General features: G+C 42.6%; 1 protein-coding gene across 2 annotated transcripts in view; it reads right to left on the minus strand.

Moving 5' to 3' along the window:
- Positions 1-24,447, minus strand: part of SPOCK1 (SPARC (osteonectin), cwcv and kazal like domains proteoglycan 1) — a 499,879-nt gene that overhangs the window by 69,960 nt on the left and 405,472 nt on the right. For both annotated transcript variants that reach the window (XM_072841120.1, XM_072841121.1), the window contains one exon: positions 21,256-21,370. In XM_072841120.1, coding sequence (XP_072697221.1) covers positions 21,256-21,370 — 115 coding nt within the window. The remainder of the gene's footprint in view (positions 1-21,255; positions 21,371-24,447) is intronic.

The raw sequence follows: 24,447 nt of genomic DNA on the forward strand, positions 1-24,447 counted from the left end.
GCCTATCTGGGAGCAAAGGAAGGCAGGCAGGAAAGAGCATTCTGCATGTAGACCCACCAAATGCATACAGAATGGATGCACTTCCTGAGATAGTCACCAAGTCCCAAATCACCAGACAATACCAGAGCATAACTGTGACCCATTAAAGTCTTCACACTGGCTGGAGCCTTAGCCAAACCGGTCTCATGACCTGCTTTTTCTTGTCTCTCTGTGGGCTGGTCAGTGCTTTTACTTTCACTCAGTTCTGAGCTCCAATTTATCTCAGATCTTGACTTTTTGGTTAAGAACCACCAATTTCACAAACTACTTCCTAGCTCTTCACATTAATGATCTTCCTTAAGAATGAGTTTTCTTCTGGGAAATTCAAGTAAGAAATGCTAAGACACAAGAGCTCCCTGAGATGGCCTTGCCTGACTGTCTGCTTGCTGCCTGCTGGTTCTGAGGGAGGTTCCCCTGCACTGGCCTGGTTCCAGGAAATCAACAAGTGACAAACGGGTGGCCCACCACGTGCATGGATTACCCAGGCAAAGTACATGTTCCAGGCAAAAAGGCTGGGGACCAAACATGTTTCCTTTTTAAAAAATATTCTATATTACAAACATTTTAGAGAGTATTATAATACTGACAAAGAAAAAGCAGGAGAGCTCAAAACACCAAATTTCAAGATTTACTCAAAGGCTGTAATAATCAAGACAGTGTGGTGATGAGAAAGTAACAAATCAATGAACAGAGAAGAGGACTGAGACATAGACCCATACAAATGTAGTCAGCTAAATTTGCCAAAGGAGCAAAGGTAGCAGATTCAGTTCAATGGAGAAAGGATAGTCTTTTCAGTAAATGGTGCTAGAACAATTAGATGTTCAAATGCCAAAAGAATGGACCTATTCAGGGGCCTTATACCTTAACACATAATTACAATGGATGATAAGCCAAAAAGTAAATTGCAAAAGCATAAAGCTTCTAGAAGAGAGAAGGACATCTATGCGACCTTGGGTTTGGTAATAAATTTTTTAGAAATAATGCCAAAAGCATGACCCATGAAAACAAAGATAAGTTGGACTTTATTAACATTAAAAACTCCTGCTCTGTGAATGATACTGCCACAAGAAAACATAAGCCTGGGAGAAAATATTTGCAAACACATATCTGACAAAGAACATGTATCCAAAAGGAAATACTCTTAAAACCCAACAACAGGAAAACAAACAGCCCAATTAAAAAAATATACAAAAGATCTTAAGAGATACCTCACTGAGTAAGATGTAAAATAACCATATGAAAAGATTCTCAACTCCAGCTGTCATTAGGGAAATGCAAATTAAAACAATGGCATGCCACCACAAGCCTATTAGAATGACTTAAAGTTAAATAAAAAAACTGACAACACCAATTGCTGGCAAGGATGCAAAGCAACAGACACTCTCATTACTGCTAGCATGAATACAAGATGGTATCCCCACCCAAGAAAACAGTTTGGCAATTTCTTTTAAATCTAAACATCCTGGGTGCCTAGGTGGTTCAGTTGGTTGAATGTCTGACTCTTGATTTTGACTCAGGTCATGATCTCAGGGTTGTGAGATGGAGCCCTGCATTAGGTTCCACACTCAGTGGGGAGTCTGCTTGTCTGTCTCCTTCTGTTCCTCCCCTTTTCCCCAAACTCTCACTCTCTCTCTAAAATAAATAAATAAAATAAAATAAATAAATCTAAAAATCTTAACATGTGATCCAATGATAATTTGAAATATTACAAGGTATTTACCCAATTAATTTGAAATATGACAGCAAAACTCAAAAAAGCAACACCCCAATGTTTGTATCAGTTTTATTCATCATTGCACAAACTGGAAGCAAACAAGATATCCTTCTTAGGGTAATGGACAAACAAATCACAGAATTTCCATACAATGGAATACTATTCAGTGATTAAAAGGAATGACTATCAAGCTACAAAAATATGTTTGAATCTTATATGAATATTCCCAAGTGAAAAATACTCATAAAACAGGCTACATGATATATGGCTCCATTTATACGACATTCTACAAAAGACAAAACCATAGAGAGAGTGAACAGATCAGTGATTCCCAGGGATGTGAAATGGGAAGTGAGAGTGGTTGAAAAGTGAAGCAGAAGGAAGTTTTTCAGAGTGGTGAGCCTATTCTTTATGACACTATAAGGGCTGATATATGACACTATAAATTTGTCATGACCCACAGAACACAGCAGCATGAAGAGAGAACCTTAATGTATTCAAATATTTGAATATCATTTAGGAAGTTGGGAGATCCTAGGATGAAATGAAGATTGTGAGAAATCAATCTAACTAGATGACAGATGCGCTGACCTGAGTAGCTTTGGAAATGACTGGAGACTATGAGACTAAAGGCAAAAGGACTATTTATAAGTTATGTGCTCTAACTGATAAAGTCATTTCCCATAGACGTAGGGATTAACAATTCTGACACCTCTCTACATACTGGAATGAAAGAATTAGGTACAGCGGTGGCACATGTGGGAGCCAAGTTTCTCACTGTTGGGGTAGGAAGTTAAAGACAAGGGAGGAGGCTAGGATGATCCATGTGCTAATGGATTAGAATTGAAGGCATGAGTATGAACTCATGTATAGCTTAATACAGATAAGGATGGATTCCCATAGGATTTACAAGATTATGTGTGACTTTATTAGTATACACACGACTATTTCCTTGCTCTGTCAGTTAAGAGGGCAGGAAAGCAACATTCCAGTAGTAATGAGCACCCCTAGTACCTAGATGCCCAAATCTTGGCTTCTAATACCTTTCTCTAGTAAAAGGAACCAGGGCTTCTTGGAGAAATGGCCAGGATTCTATGGCTGGGGTAAAGAATACATAAGATGAGTCTGAGGCTCCGTAGAGGGCCAGACAATAAAGAAGTGCTCAAAAGTAAATAAAATAAACCACAATGAGAGTACATCAAAGGGATGTGGGAACCAACAGAAAGAGCCCTCAAGGTCCAAAGCTGAAACAACCTGCACAATAAAATCTTAGGGGTGGACTAATTCAATAGTACTGGATTCAAGTACAAAATAAATACTTACAAGTTCATAAGTAAATGTTTGAATGAATGAATGAATGAATGAATGAATGAATGAATCAGAATGAATCAAATCTCTGGTGCAGAAGAATTTCCTATGATTTATATAGGCACCCCACCCTCAACGGGATGGAACAGTAACTCCCCACTCCTTAAGTGTGGGCTGTGCCAAGTGACTTCCACTCAAAGAGTCAGTATGAAAAGGGAGGGAAAGAGTAGCATTACAGTGGAGAAACCTGACAAACACCACCTCAGCCAGGTGCAATGTTCACAAGAACAGAGTTAAGTCGTGTTGATAATATGAACCCTTGATATGGTGGGATGGTAGCACTCAGTCTCTATGGCCTTCCTCTCCAAAATCCATAACCCCAGTCTAATCATGAGAAAAACATCAAACAAACCCCAAATGATGGACATTCTAGAAAAAAAAAACAACTGACCAGTATTCCACAAAACTGCAAGGTCATCAAAAACAAAGAGAGTCTAAGAAAATGTCATAATCAGGAGGAGCCTTAGGAGATAAAATGACTAATGTACTGTAGTATCATGGGTGAAAGTCTGGAACAGAAAGGTAAATTAGGAAAAACTAAGGAAATCTGAATATGGACTTTAACTGATTATAATGTATTGATATTGGTTCATTAATTGTGACAAATGTACCATACCAAAAAAAAAAAAGATGTCAGTAAGGAGAAAATTGGTGCAGGGTATATGGGAACTCTACTATCTCTGCTCTATTTCTGTAAATCTAAAACTTTTCTAAAATAAAAAGTTTATGCAAAAAAAAAAAGAGCATTAAAGCAATAACTTCAGAAAACAGAATTTTGTTGGATACCAAACGTTGAAAATAAGAGATACATAGTGATCTTTCCTATCTTGGCTCTTATAAGTACTGCCACAATAAACATAGGAATGCATATATCTTTTTGAATTAATGTCCTCCTTTCTTTGGGTAAATTAGCAGGAGTAGAATTAATGGATAATATGGTATTTCTATTTTTAATTTTTTGAAGAATCTCCATATTGTCTTCCGTAGTGGCTGTACCAGTTTACATTTCCACCCAAAGTATTCAAGGGTTCTGCAACCTATCAAAGTGTCCATTGATAAATGAATAAAGAAGATGTGGTATATAAACAGACAGACATAAGCATATGCGCACACATGTGTACACACACACACACACACACACCCTGGAATATTACAGAGCCATTAAAAAGGTTGAAATCTTGCCATTTAGGACAACATGGATGGACTTAGAGGGTGTTACGCTAAGTAAAATCAGTGAGACTGAGAAAGCCAAATACCATATGATTTAACTCATACCTGGAATCTAAAATAGTGAGATGAATAAGTAAACAAAAATCAGAATGAGACCTATAAGCAGATGGTTGCCAGAGGTCGGGGAGCATGGGGTGGGTGTGAGGATGGGCAAAATGCGTGAAGGGGAGTGGGAGATATGGGCTACTAGTAATGGAGTAAGTCATAGGAATAAAGGGCACAGGAAAAGGAATATTCTCAGTGATATTTTAATAGCATTGTACAGTGACAAATGGTAGTCACACTGGTGGTGAGCCGAGCATAACGTATGAACTTGTGGAATCACTATTGTGTACTCCTGAAACTAAGGTAACATTGTGTGTCAACTATATGCAAAATATTTTTAAAATGGTGCATAATGATCAAAACATGAAGAATTACCAAAAATTAATGCACCCAAGGAAGAGGGAAAGACCCTTCTGTAAGTGATGCATGAGGAGTTCTCCAAACCCAACACAGAGGGACAAATGGGGCAAAGACCTTCACAACCCTCCATCCACAATTGTGTCTCAAACATGAAGCCATCATACTATGGGTTTCTTGGTAAAGCACTATTCTTTATTCCACATCCTGGAAGCTTTAGCTAAAGCAGTGAAACACAAAAAAGAAGTTTAACATACACATACTTCATAGAATGAAGCAAGAGTCAGACTGATCTGGGTCCAAATTCTGGCTCTGCCACTTGTTAGATGCATGACCTTGAGCAATTTCAATTAGCAAAGGTCCATTCTCTTACATTTAAAATAGAGAGAACAGCCCCACCCATCACTGAGCTTTCAGAATGGTTAAATGCAAACATACGTATAATACACAGTGTCTAGCAATAGTGAGTTATCAATAAGTGGCAGCTGTGTTTTAAAGTTTACATTGGCGAGAAGAAGATAAAACGTCCATTCTCTATAGATGAGACTGTCTTCTAGAGAAGATCCAAACTGATAAAAAACTAGCAGAATCGAGACTTCCGATTTAAAAGAAATAATCATTTTAACGAAAATAGAAAACAGATTTCATTCACAAAAAAAAGCAGTCATAAACATCAACTTTCCAGCTCTAGATATAGTGAGAAATACAGGAGCCTCTATCAAAGGAAACTGCAGACATTTCCCGAGGAAATTTGGATGGAGAAATGTGCCTTGCTTCCAGATAGAACAACTTAACTGTACAGTTATCAGTTCGTCTCAAATTACTTTGAAATTCAATCTAAATCTCATCTTCCGAAAGTTTTCAAAATGATTTCTAATATTATCTGGGAGAATAGGCAAGAAGAGCCATAAAAATTCTGAAAAAAAAAGAGTAACTTGTTACATGAAAAGATGAATGACAGAGTAAAATCATTACAAAAACTAGCTATTTAGAAAAGAGAGAGAGAGAGAGAGAAAAAAGAACCCAAGGCTCAATTTCTCATTGTGCCCCGAAGTATAAGCTTTTGATGGATTAAAACAGTATTTTTTTCAAATCTTGGTCACATTCCATGAGTGGGTTACAACCACAGTTTTCTAAAATATGAAGTATAATGATAGAGAAGAGGAAACAGTGCCCATTATGCAGAGTAAGAGTGAGCACTGCCTGGTGAAAGCTCTAACCATATCGGCTCACAGTACAGACTATTTCTTCCTGTTCCAATGCCACTGGCCTAATGCACCAAACATGAAAAATTCAAGCCATGAAAGAACAAAATGAAAACATAGGTGAACTTTTTTATCTGGCTTCTGAGTTGGGGAGAGATTTCTAAACATACATCAAAGGCAGAAACTCCAAAAGAAAGGCATGGTAGACCTGACTGGGTGAAAACATCAAAACCTGAGTCTATCACAAAACACCATTAAAGGCAAATGACAATTCAGGAAAAAATGTGAAATATATATGACAGATTCCTATCCTTAATATGTAAAACAATCACCTTACAAATTACTGAGAGTAAGACTCACATCCTAAAAGGGAAAGCACAGGGAATATCAGGCAATCCATAAAGAAGAATCACAATTAGCCTTTATTTTTTTTCATATATATAAAAAATAAAAGTTAAATATGCCCTATACTCAAAGAAGTAAAAAAAAAAAAAAAAATCAAACTTTGACAGAGTCAAGTAATTGCCTCCCAAGATCCATTCTTCTGCTTTTCTTTGGTAACAAGAACAATGATTTTTAGAGGGCTTGTTGCTTTTCTAGCTTAAAAGTCCACATTGCTCAGCATCCAGGTGAGGTCATGTGACTAGACACAGCTCAAATTCAGAATGAGCTGGCCAGAGATGGAAGCAGGATTACATCCAGGTTCATAGAGGTCTGTTAGAAGTAACGTAGTGTGTTCCCTGCTCTTTTCTTTTTCCTGTTCACTAGATTACAGAAAAAACAGCTGGAGCTGGTGAGAGCTGCTGGCCCATGAGGTTGTATGCTAAGGTAGTCAGAGCAAGAGATACAAGGGTCCATACCTGGACATCTTATTACTTGATTTATTTTATACAAAAAGGAAATAAACCTTTTTTTTCTTTTTTTCTTTTCTTTCTTTCTTTCTTTTTTTTTTTTTTGCTTAAACCACTGTTATTTGAGTACCAGAGTGTCGATTATGTACTGCTCAAATTCTAACTAAAGTACCTTTTTTCTTTATCTACGCAGTGAAAAAATTATTTAAAAAAATCATGGTCTCTAAAGCTGATAAGGTCCTGTGAATAGGTATTCTCATACACTGCTTAAGGTATATGCTTTCTGGGAGAAATTTTGCTAGTATGTAACAAAAGAGTTACAAGCTGCATATCCTTGTATCCAGAAATTCTACTGCTCAGAATATATTCTATGAAAATAATTAAGATATGTGCAAAATTAATACACAATGATGTTCACAAAAGCAGTGTTTGTAATAATGAAAAATTAGAGAGAAGCTAAATGCTTAATAATAGAAGACTAGTTATAAAAATTATAGTACATTTATAGAATCAGACACCACACAGCCATTAAAAATCAAGTTTTAAAAGAATAATTGATGATATGGGGATACTATCAAGTATTAAACTAATAATGAATATTTTAACATAGTATGTGATTATACTTAGTTTGGGAGACTCTGGGTAATTCTAATACTTTATTCTTAGTATTTTTCAGAATTTCACTAACACAAACATACATAACTCCTACAATTTTTTTTTTTTTAGTATAACTAAAAAATCTGCATGTGTCTACTGCCTTTGGCCACATAGCTCTGCTCCAGGTGGGGGTTGGGGGGCTCCTTCTGCTTTCCTGCATGGACAGTGTGTTCTGATCCAACATGCCTCACTAGTTTGCACCTCTGGAATATGCTTTCCACTCCCCTATGAGTAGTCTTTACAAAGGATAAGGAACACTTGACATATGACCATAGTTCACTTACTGGTCAGATGTTCCCACTCCAAACCAATCCAATCCCCTGCATTCTGGGATCTACATGCTTTTGAGACACTCAGAGTATCTCATTGCACTCTGAGTGATGTTCCTGAGGCCATCTCGAGTCTCTCCTTCCCTAGATACCAAGATGTCATCATCCTTGACTCCCTGGGAGTCAAGGCAGTCTTTAAAAAGAATGTGTTCTATGTTGATTAGAAAGTGTGTGTTTAGCTGCAAGTAACAGAGAGTTTGATTAACAGTGGCATAAGTTCATGGAACTTTACTCTGTGACATAAGAAGTTAGCAGATAGGTAGTGATGATGTTGGTTCAGCAGGGACCCACATTCTTCCCATGTTTCTGCTTTGTCATCCTCAATAGGTAGACTTTAATCCACAGGCTTTTCACCTTGGTCACAAAGTGGTTGCTGGAGCTCCACATAAACCTCTGCAGGGAGGAAGGATAGCACCCATTGCGCATGAAAGCAATAGCTTTCTCAAAAACCTCCAGAGGACTTTGCATGTGTTTCATTGCATAGGACTGACTCAAAGGGCCACATCCTCAGCTGAAGAGAGACTGGAAAATTGGGAACATAGCTGTATACATCTGTCCTCAAACAAAACCAGAATTGAGTGAGTACAAGAAAGACAGATGAAAGAATCTGCTATGTGTTGGCAAGATTGATTCTAGAACCCCAAGGTCTCTGGGAAGGGAGAGCGTTACCAAACTACATGAAGAGCAGATCAAGTTATTCACATACATAGGGTGTGTGTGTGCATGTATGCATTATCTCATGAAAGACGGAGACCTGGTAGCCATTGAGTGTCTATGAGAACCAGCTGCTTTTGTAATTATCTCTGAGAATTCACTTCACTTTCCTAATAACCTCCTCAAATAGCCCTTATTCTCTTTACATTTGCAGATGAGAAAACAAGAGATTCAGAGAGATTAAGTAGCTTGCCCAAATCCACACAGATATTAAGTCCTGGGTCCGTTCTTCAATCTCACAACTGCCTAACTTCACAGCCCATGCTTTCTCTAGCACAACAAGTATTCAACTTGCCTTTCAGCAAGTTCTCTCATAGGTACCTAATAGGCAAATAATGCAGCATTGTAAGGATGAATGAGTTTGCATCAAAATTTGAAGATACATGGTTCAAGACTCAGGGGAGGTCTGATGGAAAGCAACCTTCTATGGGAAACAGAAGGTGGTAGGTATGTGAGCGACCATGACTGTGATCTCTCCTGTAACTGCTGCTCATGGACAAGGAGGCAACAATCCAAGACTCCAAAGGACCAAGAATTCAACTCTGGTTATCACAGAAAAAGATCGGGGAAAACAACCCCAAGATTTTATTTATTTTATTTATTTTATTTATTTTATTTTATTTTATTTATTTATTTATTTATTTATTTATTTATTTAACCCCAAGATTTTAGATGCCAACCTCAATCAGAAGTGTCAGAGTAAAAAAAAAAAAAAAAAAAAGGAGTGTCAGAGTAAACCAAGAAGAAAGTCTGTCTCTGCCACATGTAGAAGGAACAGTAACTCAGACAGGAAGTAGAGAGGCACCCGATGTAAACTGGATATTTATTTATTTAATAGTGATCATATTAAATGTGTAATAAGACATGTTATAGACTTATATTTATACTTAGTTTGTTCATTCCTTCAACAGACCCTATGCCAGGGATATAATGATGAATAAATTAGTCATAATCCCCACTTCCAAGGAGGTCACAATCAAGTTCATATACAATGGCAGTATATCAAAGGTTGCAAAATATAACAGTATGCCCCTATTTTTAAGTTAGTTTCCTTGTCTCAACTATGTGATATGAAGTCTAGTCCTTCTGACCCCTGAGACTATGGTAGCAGTGGGTCAAAAGTATAACAAAGTACTCATAAGGCAATAAAAAGCCTTTGGAGTATCAGACATATAAACCCAAATCCATAAAGAGATAAAAACATCCCAGCTCTAGACAATTGTCACCTTGGGACATAGGTGAACTCCACATGAAGACACATGAACAACATATAATTGATATATTTGATGTTAAGAGTTCTTATCATCCCAGTTAGAAGACAGCACAGGACCTGAGCACAGAATAGGCATTTAATAAATGGCAGGTGGGTGACTGATGGATGGATGGACAGATGGACACACAGGTGGACAGATGAACGGAAAGACATATGAACAGATGGCTAGATGATGAAGACATATTATCACTACCTCCAAACTCAATCACTGCCCTCAACTTCAGAAAACAAAACAGAGTAGCTGTCAGAGTGAGACCTTAAGCTTTAAATTTTAGTTTTATTTTTTAACTTTTTTAAAGATTTATTTATTTATTTGAGAGAGAGAGAGAGAAAGAGAGAGAGGGGGCAAGCACAAGCAGGGGGAGGGGCAGAGAGAGAGAGGGAGACAAGCAGGCTCTCAGCTAAGCCGGGAGCCCAACGTGGGGCTCAATCCCAAGACCTGGGATCATGACCTTCTCAAAAGCAAGAGTCAGATGCTTGACCAACTGAGCTACCCAAGTGTCCCTGAATTATTTTAAATAGGCTTAGAGGACTCCAGAAGCAAGGTACGTGAAGTCACAGATTGGTGTTATTTCAGTTCACTAAGTCTTTCCCGAACAGGCACTTCCTACTAGATTCAGAGATAAGCAGTATTTAATTTAGCTACTTCACAACATAGAGATATGCATGATACTTGTATTAGAAACTCTCAATCCAAATGAAAATTTTTCTAGCTCCAGATACTCCCCCCTTCACCTAGAAATGTTCTCTGTGTTCTTATGAGAGCCTGAGTCAACTCTGAATAGAATGTTCTATTTCAAAGGATATAATACTTCTGTCATCAAGGCAAAAATATTTGCTTCCAGAGGCATCTTGAGGCCTTTTCCTAAGCCACGGAGGCAGGACATGGGGAGAGAGACTGCCTGAGGCTGATATGGACGCCACCTGTTCCCATTCTGGAGGAGCCAGGAACACACACAGCAGTTAGGTTCTAACCTGAGGCCAAGCCCCAGAATGACTGGCCCAAGGAAGGCCACGGACTGGTAGCTGGGACTCACTGAGCCTGCCTCTTCAGGCTAGGGACCTAATTCGCTTACAATACCCAACCTTTCCAAGTATGGGAACATGCTTTGAAAACCGTAATAGTCTATACATTTTATCAATTAATTCATTCCACCATGATGGAAGACGGCCTCATCTCTGCCTTGCACTGGCCCATACACTGTGCTGGGCACCTCACATGCAGAATCACAGACAGGAGACTGCCAGGTGAAGGCACCCCACAGTAGCCACCCTTTAAGGCCTGGGGAGGAGTATGGGGGTAGGGGGAAGGTCCTGGCCCCTGGGCACAGCCAGCAGAATCCCCACCCTGAAGGAACTTGGTCGGAGGCTGGGCTCTCAACACAAATCAGGCCAATGGAGCAGGAGGACCAGATGCTACACAACTCCTGTCCTGGATCTCTGAACAATCTCTGGGGATTAGCTTGCTTTAGGACAGAGTCTCCTAAATCCTAAAATCTGGAGAGATGTAGGGACTGGGATCCAGACCTTTTTAGCCTCAGTAATGCCTGTCAGGGGAACAATTCCAGAGGATTAATAGCCTCATAAAAAGAAGGGCTTTTTTTTTTTTTTTTCAACTTGGCTTAAAAATAATTTTTTGCAAGTCATTTTTGAGGAGTATTTGTCCCCGTGCATTGGGACATGATCAGAATTCTGATCAAAACCCTGCCTGCCCTAATTCTCTGGTCTTTGACACCCAACTTCTAAATCTGGTTTCACAGCATCAGTATTCCCTGCCTAGGTGTTTTTAAAGCCAGGGCTGTGCTCACATCTCTTGCTGGGGTGGGACCCTTAAGACTCAAGTCGATTGCTAGCCCCGCCCCGCCTCCACATGTGACCTGCTGGAAAGAGCCTTTCAAGAGACTCAGGCATAGACAAAGCATAGCCAGGCCAAGGAAACTAAAATAAACTGATGGTCTCTAAGCTGGGGTGGGAGGAAACAGGCCCATGGAACCAGTTTTCTGGGATACCTCAGCAAATAGGTAAGAAGTAGGCTGCATTGGTTTTTTACAATGATCCTTCTACACAACAAAAGTTAGTCAGCATGACCTGCTACTATATCATGGGGAAATCTGAAAGCAAGAATTCTCATGTCCTACAACCCCCTGCTCATCCTCATCACCTCTTCCGCCCTAGAATTATGGCACCTGCGCTTCCCAGAACTTCACCTACGTGGTTCTGAAGTTCTGTCTCCTTGGAACACATCCCAGGTCTTGAAATAATGAGATTCCCCAGCAGAACCCCTGCTGTGTAAGGAGGTTGGCCTTCTCTTGCTACAAAACTCCTTCTTGTCAAGCAGGAGGGGCCCTTAGGGCTACTCTTCTGGGATTAAGAGAGGAACACACACTTTCTGACACCATCACGATTTCCATCTGTCTCTTCCCTCTGTCTCTTCAGACTGAAGAGATCGGGCTGATTGTTTTGTTTTAGTTTTGGCTGCACATCCAACCAATATAAATGTCTAGTACTATCTATGCAACCAACTGCTTATTCTGTGCTTTTATCTACCATCATCATATATTCCTCAAGGTAAATCATAAAAGCAACATTCCTACTTCCTTCAGGTCTAATTACCACTTTTAGTTTTTAAACAGAGAATCACCATCATCTCCATTAAGGTAATGATGATAATGACACAACAGCTGTAGGTTCTGAACTCTATGTTTCCAGTTAAAAGTGAGCTCAACCATTCTCACCACACCTGTTAGGATGGTGTCGCCCCCCCCCCCCCTTTCCTAACTCCTCACATGGCCAAGGCTCCAACAAAGTCTCTGGGATCCAGAAAGAAAGAGGCCCACCAACATTTTACTAAGCAGCTTGCATTGTGGGGTGGCAGCCACTTGCTTTCTTCTGATTATAATTTCAATTTATTTTTTATTGTAATGCTGTCTTTTCTTTTCGATAGATAGCAAGGCAATGGAACAATAGTCGACTTCAGGACAGATTACAAATGAATTTTTATCTTTAAGGAGCTAGCTTGGAAACCTGCGGCTATCAGAAAAACATAATACGGTGGTGAGCGATGAGCCCATGCCAGTGCTGTGATAAACTTCAGAGAGCTAAGCGTGCCTACAGAACGGAAGAGAAGAAAATGAGCAAGGACGTTAATTCTCTCACCTTGGACAAAGCCTGTCAGGGAATGCTGGGCTCTCAGGGAAGGAGGGCAGGCTCTGAGAGCTGAAAGCACACACCACCCAGTGAGGGGTACTTTAAATGTGTGGCTCTAAGTCTGCATATTTATTTTTTCTTTTTCTGAAGAAAAGCCTGCCCTTTCACTGGACATTCAATTTAGGTTAAGAACACAGTCTAATATGAGTGTAAGAGAGTGAGCTCCAGAAAAGCCTTCAAATCTCTGCTCTGTCATTTATTAGCTGTGTGGCCTTGGGCAAGGTACCAGATCCCAAATTTTCCCACCAGCTACAGAGATGACATTATTTGGTTAGAAGAATTGAATGTATACATCACAGGCTTAGCTGGTACACACATAAAGCACCTTGTACAGATGACCTCTTGTCCTAATAAACCATTTTGTGGTCATTTTAAACATTGTAAATTATGGTACATCTATATACAGGATAACTCTTAGAATGAGGCAGAGTCATTCAACATTTGGCATATCCTTGTTGGGAATTCAGACAAAATACCCTCATATAACTTCCATTCTAGTTGGGTGAGATGAGACAATACAGAAAAGAGGTCCATGTGATCTAGTAGAAGGTGATGAATGATACAGAAGAAAACAAAGGAGGAAAGGGGGTAAGAGGTGCGAAGGAGACCTCCTGAGAAGGTGACATGTGTGTAGGGATTTGAAGAGGTGGTGGATGGAACGCACTGTGGAGGTGTCTGGGCAGATGGGCCAGGCCGAGGGCTCCTGCAAAGCTCAGAGGCAGGAGTACCAAGAGCTCTCCTGAGAGTCCCCATGGGCCTATTTGCCTAGAGCCGAGCAAGCAAAGGGTACAGCAGCAGAAGATGGGCATAGGGATATAGCAGGGGATCTGAGCACGTTGGGCCTTGCAGGTCACTGAAAGGACGTTCCTTAGCTCTTCCTTTTAATCAAGAGGGTAAGTCACCAGAGTGTTTTGAACAGGGGATTATACTATTTGACTTACATTGTACAGAACTGGTTTAACTACTGCATTCAAAAGAGGATGTAGGGGCCCAGGGATCAATTAGGAAGCTATTAAAATAAAAGAGGAGGATATCTTGGACCACTAGGGTAGTGGCAGTGGAGGCGGTAAGAAGTGGATATATCTGGAAATCTCTTTGAAAGCATTGAGCATTTGAGACAAAGAGGACTTCCTTTTCACTTCAGCCAATCAAAAGACGAAGGTGCCAATTATTAAGATGGTAAATACTGCAGGAGGAAGCAGCAGTTTGGGGATGAAGATCTGCGGTTTGATTTTGGACATTAAGCTTAATATGTCCTTATATAAGTCCGAAGCTCAAGAGGTTGGCTAGAAGGAAGGATGAAGGAGAAAAGACAGATGTCCTTAACCACACATCTGTGTACTTAGATGAAAAACAAATCTATGATATATAAAAGTGGCAGTGTATAAAATATTACATACAATGTAATCCTAATTTAGGATGAGTACAGTTTAAAAATTATGTTACTATATGTATATTGGAAAACAACTGGGAGCACACGCAACAAAAGGCTAAGAGAAGAGAAATCTAAGAGACTTTTGCCAAATCATTTAGATTTTAAAGAAGAACGTGTATTAATTTATACATTTAAAACAAATCTGGGCAAAAGGAGAGTGCCATTTAGGTGAACTTTCAAAGCCAGTCATTTCCAGCACAGACCTTTCTCTGGACTCCACTTATGACCATGGCCATGCTCTGCCTCAGTTTACCCTTCTCTCCCTCTGTATCCACAACTCTCTCCCATCAGCTGCTGCCCCATAGACTTTTGAATGACTGGGAGAACCACTACTTTGTCAGGGCTGAACCCACAGAAGAGGAAGATCCTGAGTTTAAAACCAGAGTCAGCAGTGACTCCAAGGGCCCTGACTAGTAAGTTTCTCTTCTTTGTAGCTGCCAATTTAAATTCTGAAGATTTTCTTTTCTTTTTTCTTTTTTTTAAGGTCATGACTTGAGAATAACAAGGCCCTAAAAATTAAACGTTCCTTTACATGTTTAATTTCTGGCTATAGTGCAGCACCGAGTAAGTGAACAAAGCTGAATGGGCATGGCAAGGTTAAGACAAACTGCTTTTAAATTGCAAGTTTGCAAGCCCGAGGCCTTCCCCTGCCCCATTACACAATAGGCATTAAAGAAAAATATTCTTTCCTGGATACAAAGAGAACCCTCCATTTTGCTAGGAGCTTCTGCAGCAGGATTCTTTTAGGGTTTTTCCACTGAGACATTACAGCTAGGAAGAACTCTTTATCCCATCTCTTTGGCACCACCTCCTGTTCTCGGTTAAACACTTTTCCCAACTCCACTTGTGATAAGTAATGGAATTAGACAACCGTCTGTCAACCCAGGACTTTTTTTCCCCCAGAATCTAGCCCTGGGGTTGAAATCACCATTTGAGAAAAGAAAATCATTGTAGACTATTTTTTCTACTGTTTCAAATAGCTCAGAGGCAGGGAAGCTGTTATTCCCTCTTCAGCACGCCCTGCTAGAAAGATCTATTGCAGTGTACCCTTTCCTCCCTGGCCTGAACTACTCACGCCTCCCACCCTCCCCCTACTTCCCCCGCACACATCAGGCCCGGGAGGGGATGACAGTGTCCCAGCCTTCTCCAGCACGCCAGGTTGCCTGCTGACCCATATTCCCTTTCTCCAAAGCTAATCCATGGCAACTGAAGCAAAAGAGCTGTGCTCAGAGACAGTGATGTTCTCGCTGCTTCCTCCTCCAAAGACAGAGGAAGAGGGAAGTGGGACAGCTTCTGTGGAATGCCTTTGAAACACTGCTACTTGTGGAGAAAGAACACAGTGACATTCTCAGCTTGACTGGAGATGCTCCAAGATTTGGGCAAGTGACGTCACCCCCTGGAGGGTGCACAGGCAGCTGGACAGAGCCACTAGCCTGGGAGTCCAGAGGCTCAGGCTAGGAGAGAGCTTCAGGCCCATCAACAGTCTGGCCTCAGGCAAGGTTCCCGCTATCACTGGGCCTTCCAGGCTCCTCCACTGGTACATGGGACCAGCACAAAGATGACTGGAGGTCAAACTCTTTTCCTACAGATGCAGTGAAATGTGGTAAAGCATAAAGACAGAGTCATTTCTGGGGGAAGTCTGAGGCCCCATCCCTCTGGCCTTCCCTTGGTCCTCATGGGAAACCCAAGGCATCTTTAGGAACACAAGGGTCCCCTCAACACAGCATGGAAGAAAAGTGACATCTTTTCCTGATGCTATATCCTACAACGGCAGAATTTCCACCTCAGTGATGGGGGAGCCTCAAACCCCTCCTTCAGATGGAATAAGGCTGCCAAGCCCAGGTTGAGGGGAGACGGGGTGTTTTGTTTCTGGATAAAAGGGAGGATAGGTAGAAGGAGCCAGGTTCAGCTGGGAGGCGGGGGAATGTTGGTGAGTTTTAAAATGTATCCTAAGGACTTGCATGGGAAGAGACTATATTCCCCTCAAATTCTCAACCACTATGAAGAAATCCAGAAGCAAACACGTCACTTTCCTCACCTCCTTCACTAAGGATTGAAGAAAAAGCAGCAGAAATAGCCCCTAAGCTAAAGAGTTAATGTCAGATGTAAGAACTGACTTCCTAACTGGGCTGGCTGTTGATGACTGGACAACACCAAGAGATATTCAACGTGAATCTTTCTGGGAAGACTCTTAGAAATAAGTGCAGAAATCCAGGTTTAACATGAGATTTCAGTTTCATCTCCCTCTTTTCAATTTCTTTCTTTCTTTTTTTCTATTTTTTTGGACAATTGCTTCTTTATACTCTAGGGGCTGGCAACACAGAGATGAGAGATTTTAAAAAGCTTTTTTAAGCTTTATTAAGTCACTTGTCCAGGGTCATGAGGTCATTGAGAGGTGTGGGAGGAAATATTCCTGGATATCCAAGGATGACTGTACCTTCTACAATGTCTTCAGGGACCACGTCAAAGGAGAGATGAAAAAAAAAAAATCAAGAGAATAATCAACCACTTCACTTTGACTTTCTAGAAATGTTCTTAAAACTTAAAGCTGAGATGAGAGAGTTCTGATGTGCAAGAACTGAGTATATTCTAATTCAAAGACCAAAGGCTGGAAGAAGCAGAGCACTCTGAGATTCACAGGACAAAGCATTACCCCTGGCACTCACATACCTTCGACACATCCTGCAGTGGTCCAAGCTGATGCTACAAGAAGTGACATTTTAGAAAAGACACAAACAGATCAAGGCAGGTGAGCCCCCATGAAAGGTTCTGCTCACCGCTGTTCTTCCTATGTCCAACCCAACTCTGGGTTCCAGGCAGGAAAGAGGCACTTGTGAAACCACAGACAGATGCACAGCCCCGGTGACAAAGAGGACCTGTGCTCTCCCACCCACTGGGTATCCCATTCAGGGCCAGCTTTATGGAAATGTCCTCTGCCTAACATGGAGGTGGCTGTCAAGCAGATCCAAGGCCGGAGGGCCTGGCATAGCAACCTCACCAGTCCTGCTTGACACTACCAGTTTATGGAAGTATGTCTACAACTTTCCGTGGCCCTGAAGGGGGCCAGAGAAGGGCTGTGTGAGGACTAGTAAACCCAGAAGAGCAGGACATAAAGGAAAGAGCACTGGGTCTGACCCACCAGTTGTGGTAAGCACAGTTCACGATGGAATCGCCATCTTCCACGGACGCAGTGAGCACGCACGCTGCCAGCCAGCTAAGTGAAGGTGGCGACAGCTCATGGAGTTGGATACCAAAGACAGACAACAGAAGGAGCCACTTCCTAGCAATTTCAGAGCTCAGAAGCCAACCTCTTATTTCCCAGAAATTAGATACGTCCTGGAATTAGCATAAGTTATCTAGATGTGACACCATTACTGTCACAAGAAACCAAAGTTCAAAAGAGAGACAAGACTGACAATAGAACGTCATCAATGCCAACCACAACTGCCACACCCCTGACACACCTGCGTCTGCAAGACCACCAAACATCATTTCTGCAAGAGGCACAGGAGCAGGACTGTCCTGACATGGTACGGAGCCCCGACGTGTCTCAGAAAGGGACGGGCTTCCCCTCCCACAGCCCACAGCCTCTGTGAGGTCACTGCTCATCATTTCACCTCCGACCTCTCTCTTGCACCCTCTCTGTCCCTTTCATTCTACCTGCCTGTGAAAGCCTCGTCAGAGAACTGCCAAATCAAAGGAAATAGTTGGCCTTCCCTCCACTCTGTGCAGGTAAAGTGTAACCAAGTCAGAGGTTTCATTTCAGATAATGACCCTGGGGACTTATCACTGCCTTCACTGCCCACAGTACATCCTTATCCTCCAGATGAATGCTGATCAAATCTGTATTAAATAGTTAAGCATTACACCCTGATAGGGGATTATACTGTTCTCTGTGAGGAGGCTGTTGGGTATGTAATAAATTAACTGTAGCCATTGGGTCTTATCAGCAAGTGGTTTCTGCTTCCCCCTCATGCAGGTATTAAAAAAACAAAACAAAACAACAACAACAACAACAAAAACTCTGCAGTAAGTCACAGCCCAGAAAGTGGGTCTTAAACCAAGGAGGACAATCTCAGAGCCTCTCACAAAGAACTGTACTGAGTTTGATCGATACTTCAAGTAACAGACTCATCACTGTAAGCTTCCAGGGTGATATTTCTTAGACAAGTGCCAGATGATACGAGACACGGTATGGAGTTCCAGGGCTCCTTTGGGTGCAGAGGCAGATGACTTCATAAAAACCAACTGCTGACCCAGGAGCCAGTGGAACAAAAAATAATTACACAGGACTGAAAGAACTGATGAAGGGGATATAATTTTGATTATTCGCTTTGGAAAACTGTTGGTATTACTTTTTATTGTCATCATTTCTGATAGGTTTATGAGGTCCCTTCTCATTCTTCCTGCTTTGTCTCTTATATATTAATCTTGTAGTTCACGCTTTTTCAAACATTTTCAAATGAAACACTTTTAAATGGCATTCTTGTTCTCACTGACCTTTCAGGATTCGCAGACAATACTCTTGTCTAAGTCTCTTTACTGTTAATGGCAATGCAGTAACTTGCAAAGGTTCAGTAAGAATCTGTTCTAATTTCTACCAGAACATGATTAAACAAATGCATGGTACAGGCAAGGCTATACCTGGAGTGTCCTATTTGGGAGTGAATCTCATTTAATCAGGTGTGACAAAGCCCACCATTAAGAGATAAGCCTTGGGGTGTCTGGCTGGCACAGTCAGTAGAGCACATGACTCTTTATCTCTGAGTAAGGGGTTTGAGCCCCATGTCAGGCATAGAGTTTACTAGAAAGAAAGAAAGAAAGAAAGAAAGAAAGAAAGAAAGAAAGAAAGAAAGAAAGAAAGAAAGAAAGAAAGAAAAGAAAAGAAAAGAAAAGAAAAGAAAAGAAAAGAAAAGAAAAGAAAAGAAAAGAAAAGAAAAGAAAAGAAAAGGAAAAAAGGAAGGGAAGGGAAGGGAAGGGAAGGGAAGGGAAGGGAAGGGAAGGGAAGGGAAGGGAAGGGAAGGGAAGGGAAGGGAAGGGAAGGGAAGGGAAGGGAAGGGAAGGGAAGGGAAGGGAAGGGAAGGGAAGGGAAGGGAAGGGAAGGGAAGGGAAGGGAAGGGAAGGGAAGGGAAGGGAAGGGAAGGGAAGGGAAGGGAAGGGAAGGGAAGGGAAGGGAAGGGAAGGGAAGGGAAGGGAAGGGAAGGGAAGGGAAGGGAAGGGAAGGGAAGGGAAGGGAAGGGAAGGGAAGGGAAGGGAAGGGAAGGGAAGGGAAGGGAAGGGAAGGGAAGGGAAGGGAAGGGAAGGGAAGGGAAGGGAAGGGAAGGGAAGGGAAGGGAAGGGAAGAAGAGGTGTTGTACTTCATTTGGAGACTTCCCAGGAAACCAGTCTGTTACCTTACCATGGCAAATAGGAAGCCTAAATAGATTTGGAAGCCCCTGAGGAGAGGTGAATTCACCCCCTTGGAGAGATATCACAGGCAAAATGGTGGAAGTGACTTTCCTGGTTTGGGTTCCTCACCTCAAAATAGGAGAGTAAACCAAAGCGGGAAACAATAGACTGCAAATATCAGAGACTGTTGAAATTTCTAGGATTATTAAGAAATCCCCAGACAGAAGTGAATTTTCTGGATATTGTCACTGCTTCACACCAGGGCTTTGGGTTTTCGGACCATACTCCAAGGGGGTGTGTGTACATGAATGAACATTTGTCACTGCAGTTATTTAAATGAATCAGGCCCAAAGACAGCACCATCAGCATCTTGGAACCAAGAGGAATTTATGGGGATTAGTTGTGACCCTATTACCGGCTTACAAGTCCTTCCATGTTCTGAGCCAAATCTTCCAAAGAGCATTGTAACATAATATTCCTGTGACCACCGCTGTAAACACGTGCACATCCAAGCAACCTCACCGATCTGCCCTGAAAAAGTCAATACGACCCACAAAGAGGGAAATGCCTAAACACATACACCCTGATCACCCTCTCCCATTACCAACAGAAGATGCTTTATTTTATTATTTTATTTTTTTATAGATCCCCGCCCCTCCAGAAGATGCTTTAGAAGAAACGTGTGCTTGCGCGTGCGCATGCACACACACACACACATGCACATGCACACAGAAATGTGCAACACTTTCCATGGAACTAGCAGCTACAGCCAAGAAAGCCCAGCTCCACAGAAGGCTAATGCAAACTTCCATCTTGGGTCTTAAGGAGGGCTCAAAAATGGGCCAAGGCCAGAGGGACAGCCTTCCTTTCTCCATCACTAAAATATCCAAATAAGGCCCAACCTTTCCTGCCCCTCTCAGCCATGAAAGAGAAAGAGCTGCCCCTGGAGAATTTTTGTTTTTATATATCCTCTGGCTCCATGCTGCATTCTGAGCGTGCTATATTAATGAAGAAATCCTTTTTGGGGAGAAGACTCCCCGCCGTTGTGACATCACTGCAGTCTCCGTTTTGAAGCTTGGCCTTGAGAAGTTCAAACGGCTTAGACATTAAAGTTCAAGGAAGCCCCGGATGTACCACAGAGCAGGCCCTCAGCTGAGATGCTAAAAAACCCTGCCCTTCCCGTGCTATAGCCAATTTGACCTCTCCAAGAACCCAGTACATGCCCTGGTCTAATAGAATTCAAAGACTCTTAGCTCTTCTTTATCTTTAATGGTAGCTGAAGGCAGTTCAGTTTCAAGTTCCTACCAAGCTGGAGCACTCACCAGGCTCCTCCATTTCCCCTACATGAGCTCCAACAGCTCTGCCCAGCGCCAGCTCCTGGTATGGGGGCAGAGCATGGCTGTGTCAACACCCCTCCAGGGGCTCTCCTGGAATCCCACTCACCATTCTTTTCTGTCTTGTGTTTTGATGGCTCAGGCTCCGGGAGACACGGACAGGGCCCATCACAGAGGATGTTGAGGCTTTTGCCAGTAGAACAAGCATGGAACTCCAACTTGCACTGCAAAGGGAAACAGAACAGGAGTTAAGAATGCAGCCAAGCAGACTCCTCCCTGGCTTCCTCAGGAAGCAGCCAGTGCCTCTCCAACCAGTCACACTCCTGGGAGCAAAGGCAGAGAAAGAAGGGGTCTCTCTCAAGTTAAGGTCCAAATGGCAGAAGGCTAAATAAGAAACGACCTTTTATGTCTTCCCAAATGCCTGGAGAAACATCTAAAATCACTGCAGAGCATGTGATTTTACATGGCACTTACTGTAGTCAGTGATAAACGCAACTGTAACTTAATACAAGTACTCACCTGCAACGATATCTTGGAGTCCTGGAAGTCCACAAAGGCTCACCCACCTAGCAGAAGGCCACCCCCCGCAATCCTGTCTCTATCCCTTTGCCCCAACACAGGGATCCTGGGCCCTCTCAGCTGCTCACAGGCTCCCCCTGGGCCCCAAGGCACAGTAACCACCTCGTCAGCACACTTGGGTGATGTACATGAGACCCAGCTCCTCCCATCGGGAACAAGCAAGGACCAGAAGCTTTTGTTTCAACCGTCCCAAACCTGAGTGTTACACAGTCCTTACTCCAGAGGACGCCTATGGGGGTCTCTGGCCTGGGACTGGGTGCAAGCACCCATCCAATTCTCAGATTCAATGGTGAAGCCCAAAAGCTAGCATCTCTTCTTGTCAACCCTGTATCAGTCACACTGGTAGTATTTTTTTTCTTTTATTCATGAGAGACACACACAGACAGAGAGAGAGAGAGAGAGAGGTGGAGACACAGGCAGAGGGAGAAGCAGGCTCCATGCAGGGAGCCTGACTTGGGACTCGATCCCGGGTCTCCAGGATCAGGCCCTGGGCTGAAGGCAGGCGCTAAACCGCTGAGCCACTCAGGGATCCCCACACTGGTATTATTTTGGCCGCTTTCCACCAGTTTAATTCTTTCTTCTACTTTAATTGTCAAGTTGCAACTGATTCAGAACACAGGCCAGAAAGGATGTTGTTTATAAGAGCAAAAGAGCACAACAATCAGCAACATTTTTAGGATCCTGACATTCAGGGATAAGAAATAGATTCAGGTTAAATAACCCGTGAAAGATCATGATGCTCATACAGGGTGGATTCTGATCCCCCACATCCTGCCACGTGGATGGGTGTGAAAGAGCAGACACTTCATACAGTACCCCAAGATGCTACTGGCCTGGATTTCAATTGCCTGACAGTTCATTCTTTTTTTTTTTTTTTTTTTTGTTCATATTCCCAGGATCCAGGCCTGTGTATAATTGGACTTCTACAAAGGCTTAGAGGCCTAGAACCATGTGTGTATCTGATGGAGGTTCCAAGGAAGAGGAAACAGGCAACATTTACCAGGCACCCACTTTGTGTGCAGTTCTTATCAGAGGCCATCTGGCATCTTTTAAAAGGATGGGAAGAGGATATATAGTCCCTGTCCTTAGAAAACACAAATGCATACTTCTGAAAAGCCCACTAGCATGTGCAAAGCAACACACCTGAGGACATGAATACCGGCTCATGTGATGGCTGAGCTGCTCAGTCCCCACACCAGTTACAAACCAAGGACAAGAGTGATTCAAACCTGGCTCTAGGTGTACTGGGTCACTCTGCAACCTCAACTGTCATGCACATGGCGGCTAGCTTATGGACAGAGAGCAACAGACAAGCCCACGGGGTGATGACTTCTCCTTGATACAACTGCCTTTGTATGTATCTGTTAGGTGTCCAGTATGTGCCTCGTGTGGTTGTAGGAGCAGTGGGGACTGTATGAGGGGCAGCCATGGCCCAGGCCTCCAACCTCATCAGACTTAATGAGGAAACAAAACAGAACACATCCTTCTAAAGTCTGTGTAGCCAGGATCGTGGAGTGAGGCAGGAGTCACAGGTACAGAGGGAGGTGGCACAAAAAAGACCCACAGGGACAGGACATGCCTGCTGACAGATGGATAGAAGATGCACCAGGAGGAAGGCTGCAAGCGGGCAGGTGGGCTGCCCGTGTAAGAAGCTTCTTCTCAAATACTGCGGGCTGTGTGCACGTGCCCAGGGCTGGAGAGAAGGCTGCTATGGGCAGTCTCGCCTCGTCCCTCTGCCCTGGTGCTCTGGAACAATCCTGTTTCAGGCTTGCAGTTCTCCAACTGTTTTCTCAACAGAATCCCCACAGCTAATTTAGGGGCAACAATATATGAAAATTGATCATAAAGTTAAAGATTAATACATTTACATACTATAAAGCCTTCTCCTGCTGTTACTAGAATTGCCTGTTTGTCTCTATGAAAGACTGTAATATTCTGTCCAAACATCCTCTGGCCTCCCTGAAGGAGGAGTCTATACTTCTCTCATCGCTCCATGGGAAAATGGGCTTCCCCTCCCTGTTGACACTGGTCCCCGCCAGCCTTGCTCTGCCTGTGGACTGTGAGGTGGCGAGACAGACTAGGTGTGAGCAGATGTTTGAAGAACCACTGTGTGGTTATTACCTCTCTTGCTCTTCCCTCTACCCTCAAAAGGACATGAGCCAGTTAAGGGCTGTTCCTCTGGCCTGGGGCCCAGAGGGCAGAGGGCAAGGAACAGAGCTGCAGGTAACCCACAGCTAACACGCAATATGAACAAGGGATTAGCATATGTTATTTGCCATACGCCCTGGGGTTTGGGAATCCTTTGTCAGGACAGCATAATGTAGCCAAAGGTAGCAGTAGCACTGACTTCCTGGTAGACCATGGGGTACTTACCATAGTTGGAAAAAGTTTAAGTCACTGTCTTACCCTGGGCACACAGTAGGTGTTCAGTTAACAGATGCAAAATGATAAAGGCAGAAAGTGATCACTGTGCCACTTTAAGCCTCTGTCCCAGTCACCAGGAGTAACCCACTCCACCTGTACAAGGAAGACAGGGGCTGGAGCTTGGTATTCAACACATTCATGGCGAAGCATCCTTGCCCCACACCTGCTGCCTGAGTCTTCCCTGTGAGCTCCACATCCAGTACATGGCCTTCCAGCCTCCTGGCTCATCCCCGGCCATCACCGCAGTAGGAATCTTGTCCATCTGCTCCCCAGATGCCCAGAACGCTCATTCCCCTGG

Source organism: Canis lupus, chromosome 10 (genome assembly GCF_048164855.1).
Source record: "Canis lupus baileyi chromosome 10, mCanLup2.hap1, whole genome shotgun sequence".
Lineage (NCBI taxonomy): Eukaryota > Metazoa > Chordata > Mammalia > Carnivora > Canidae > Canis > Canis lupus.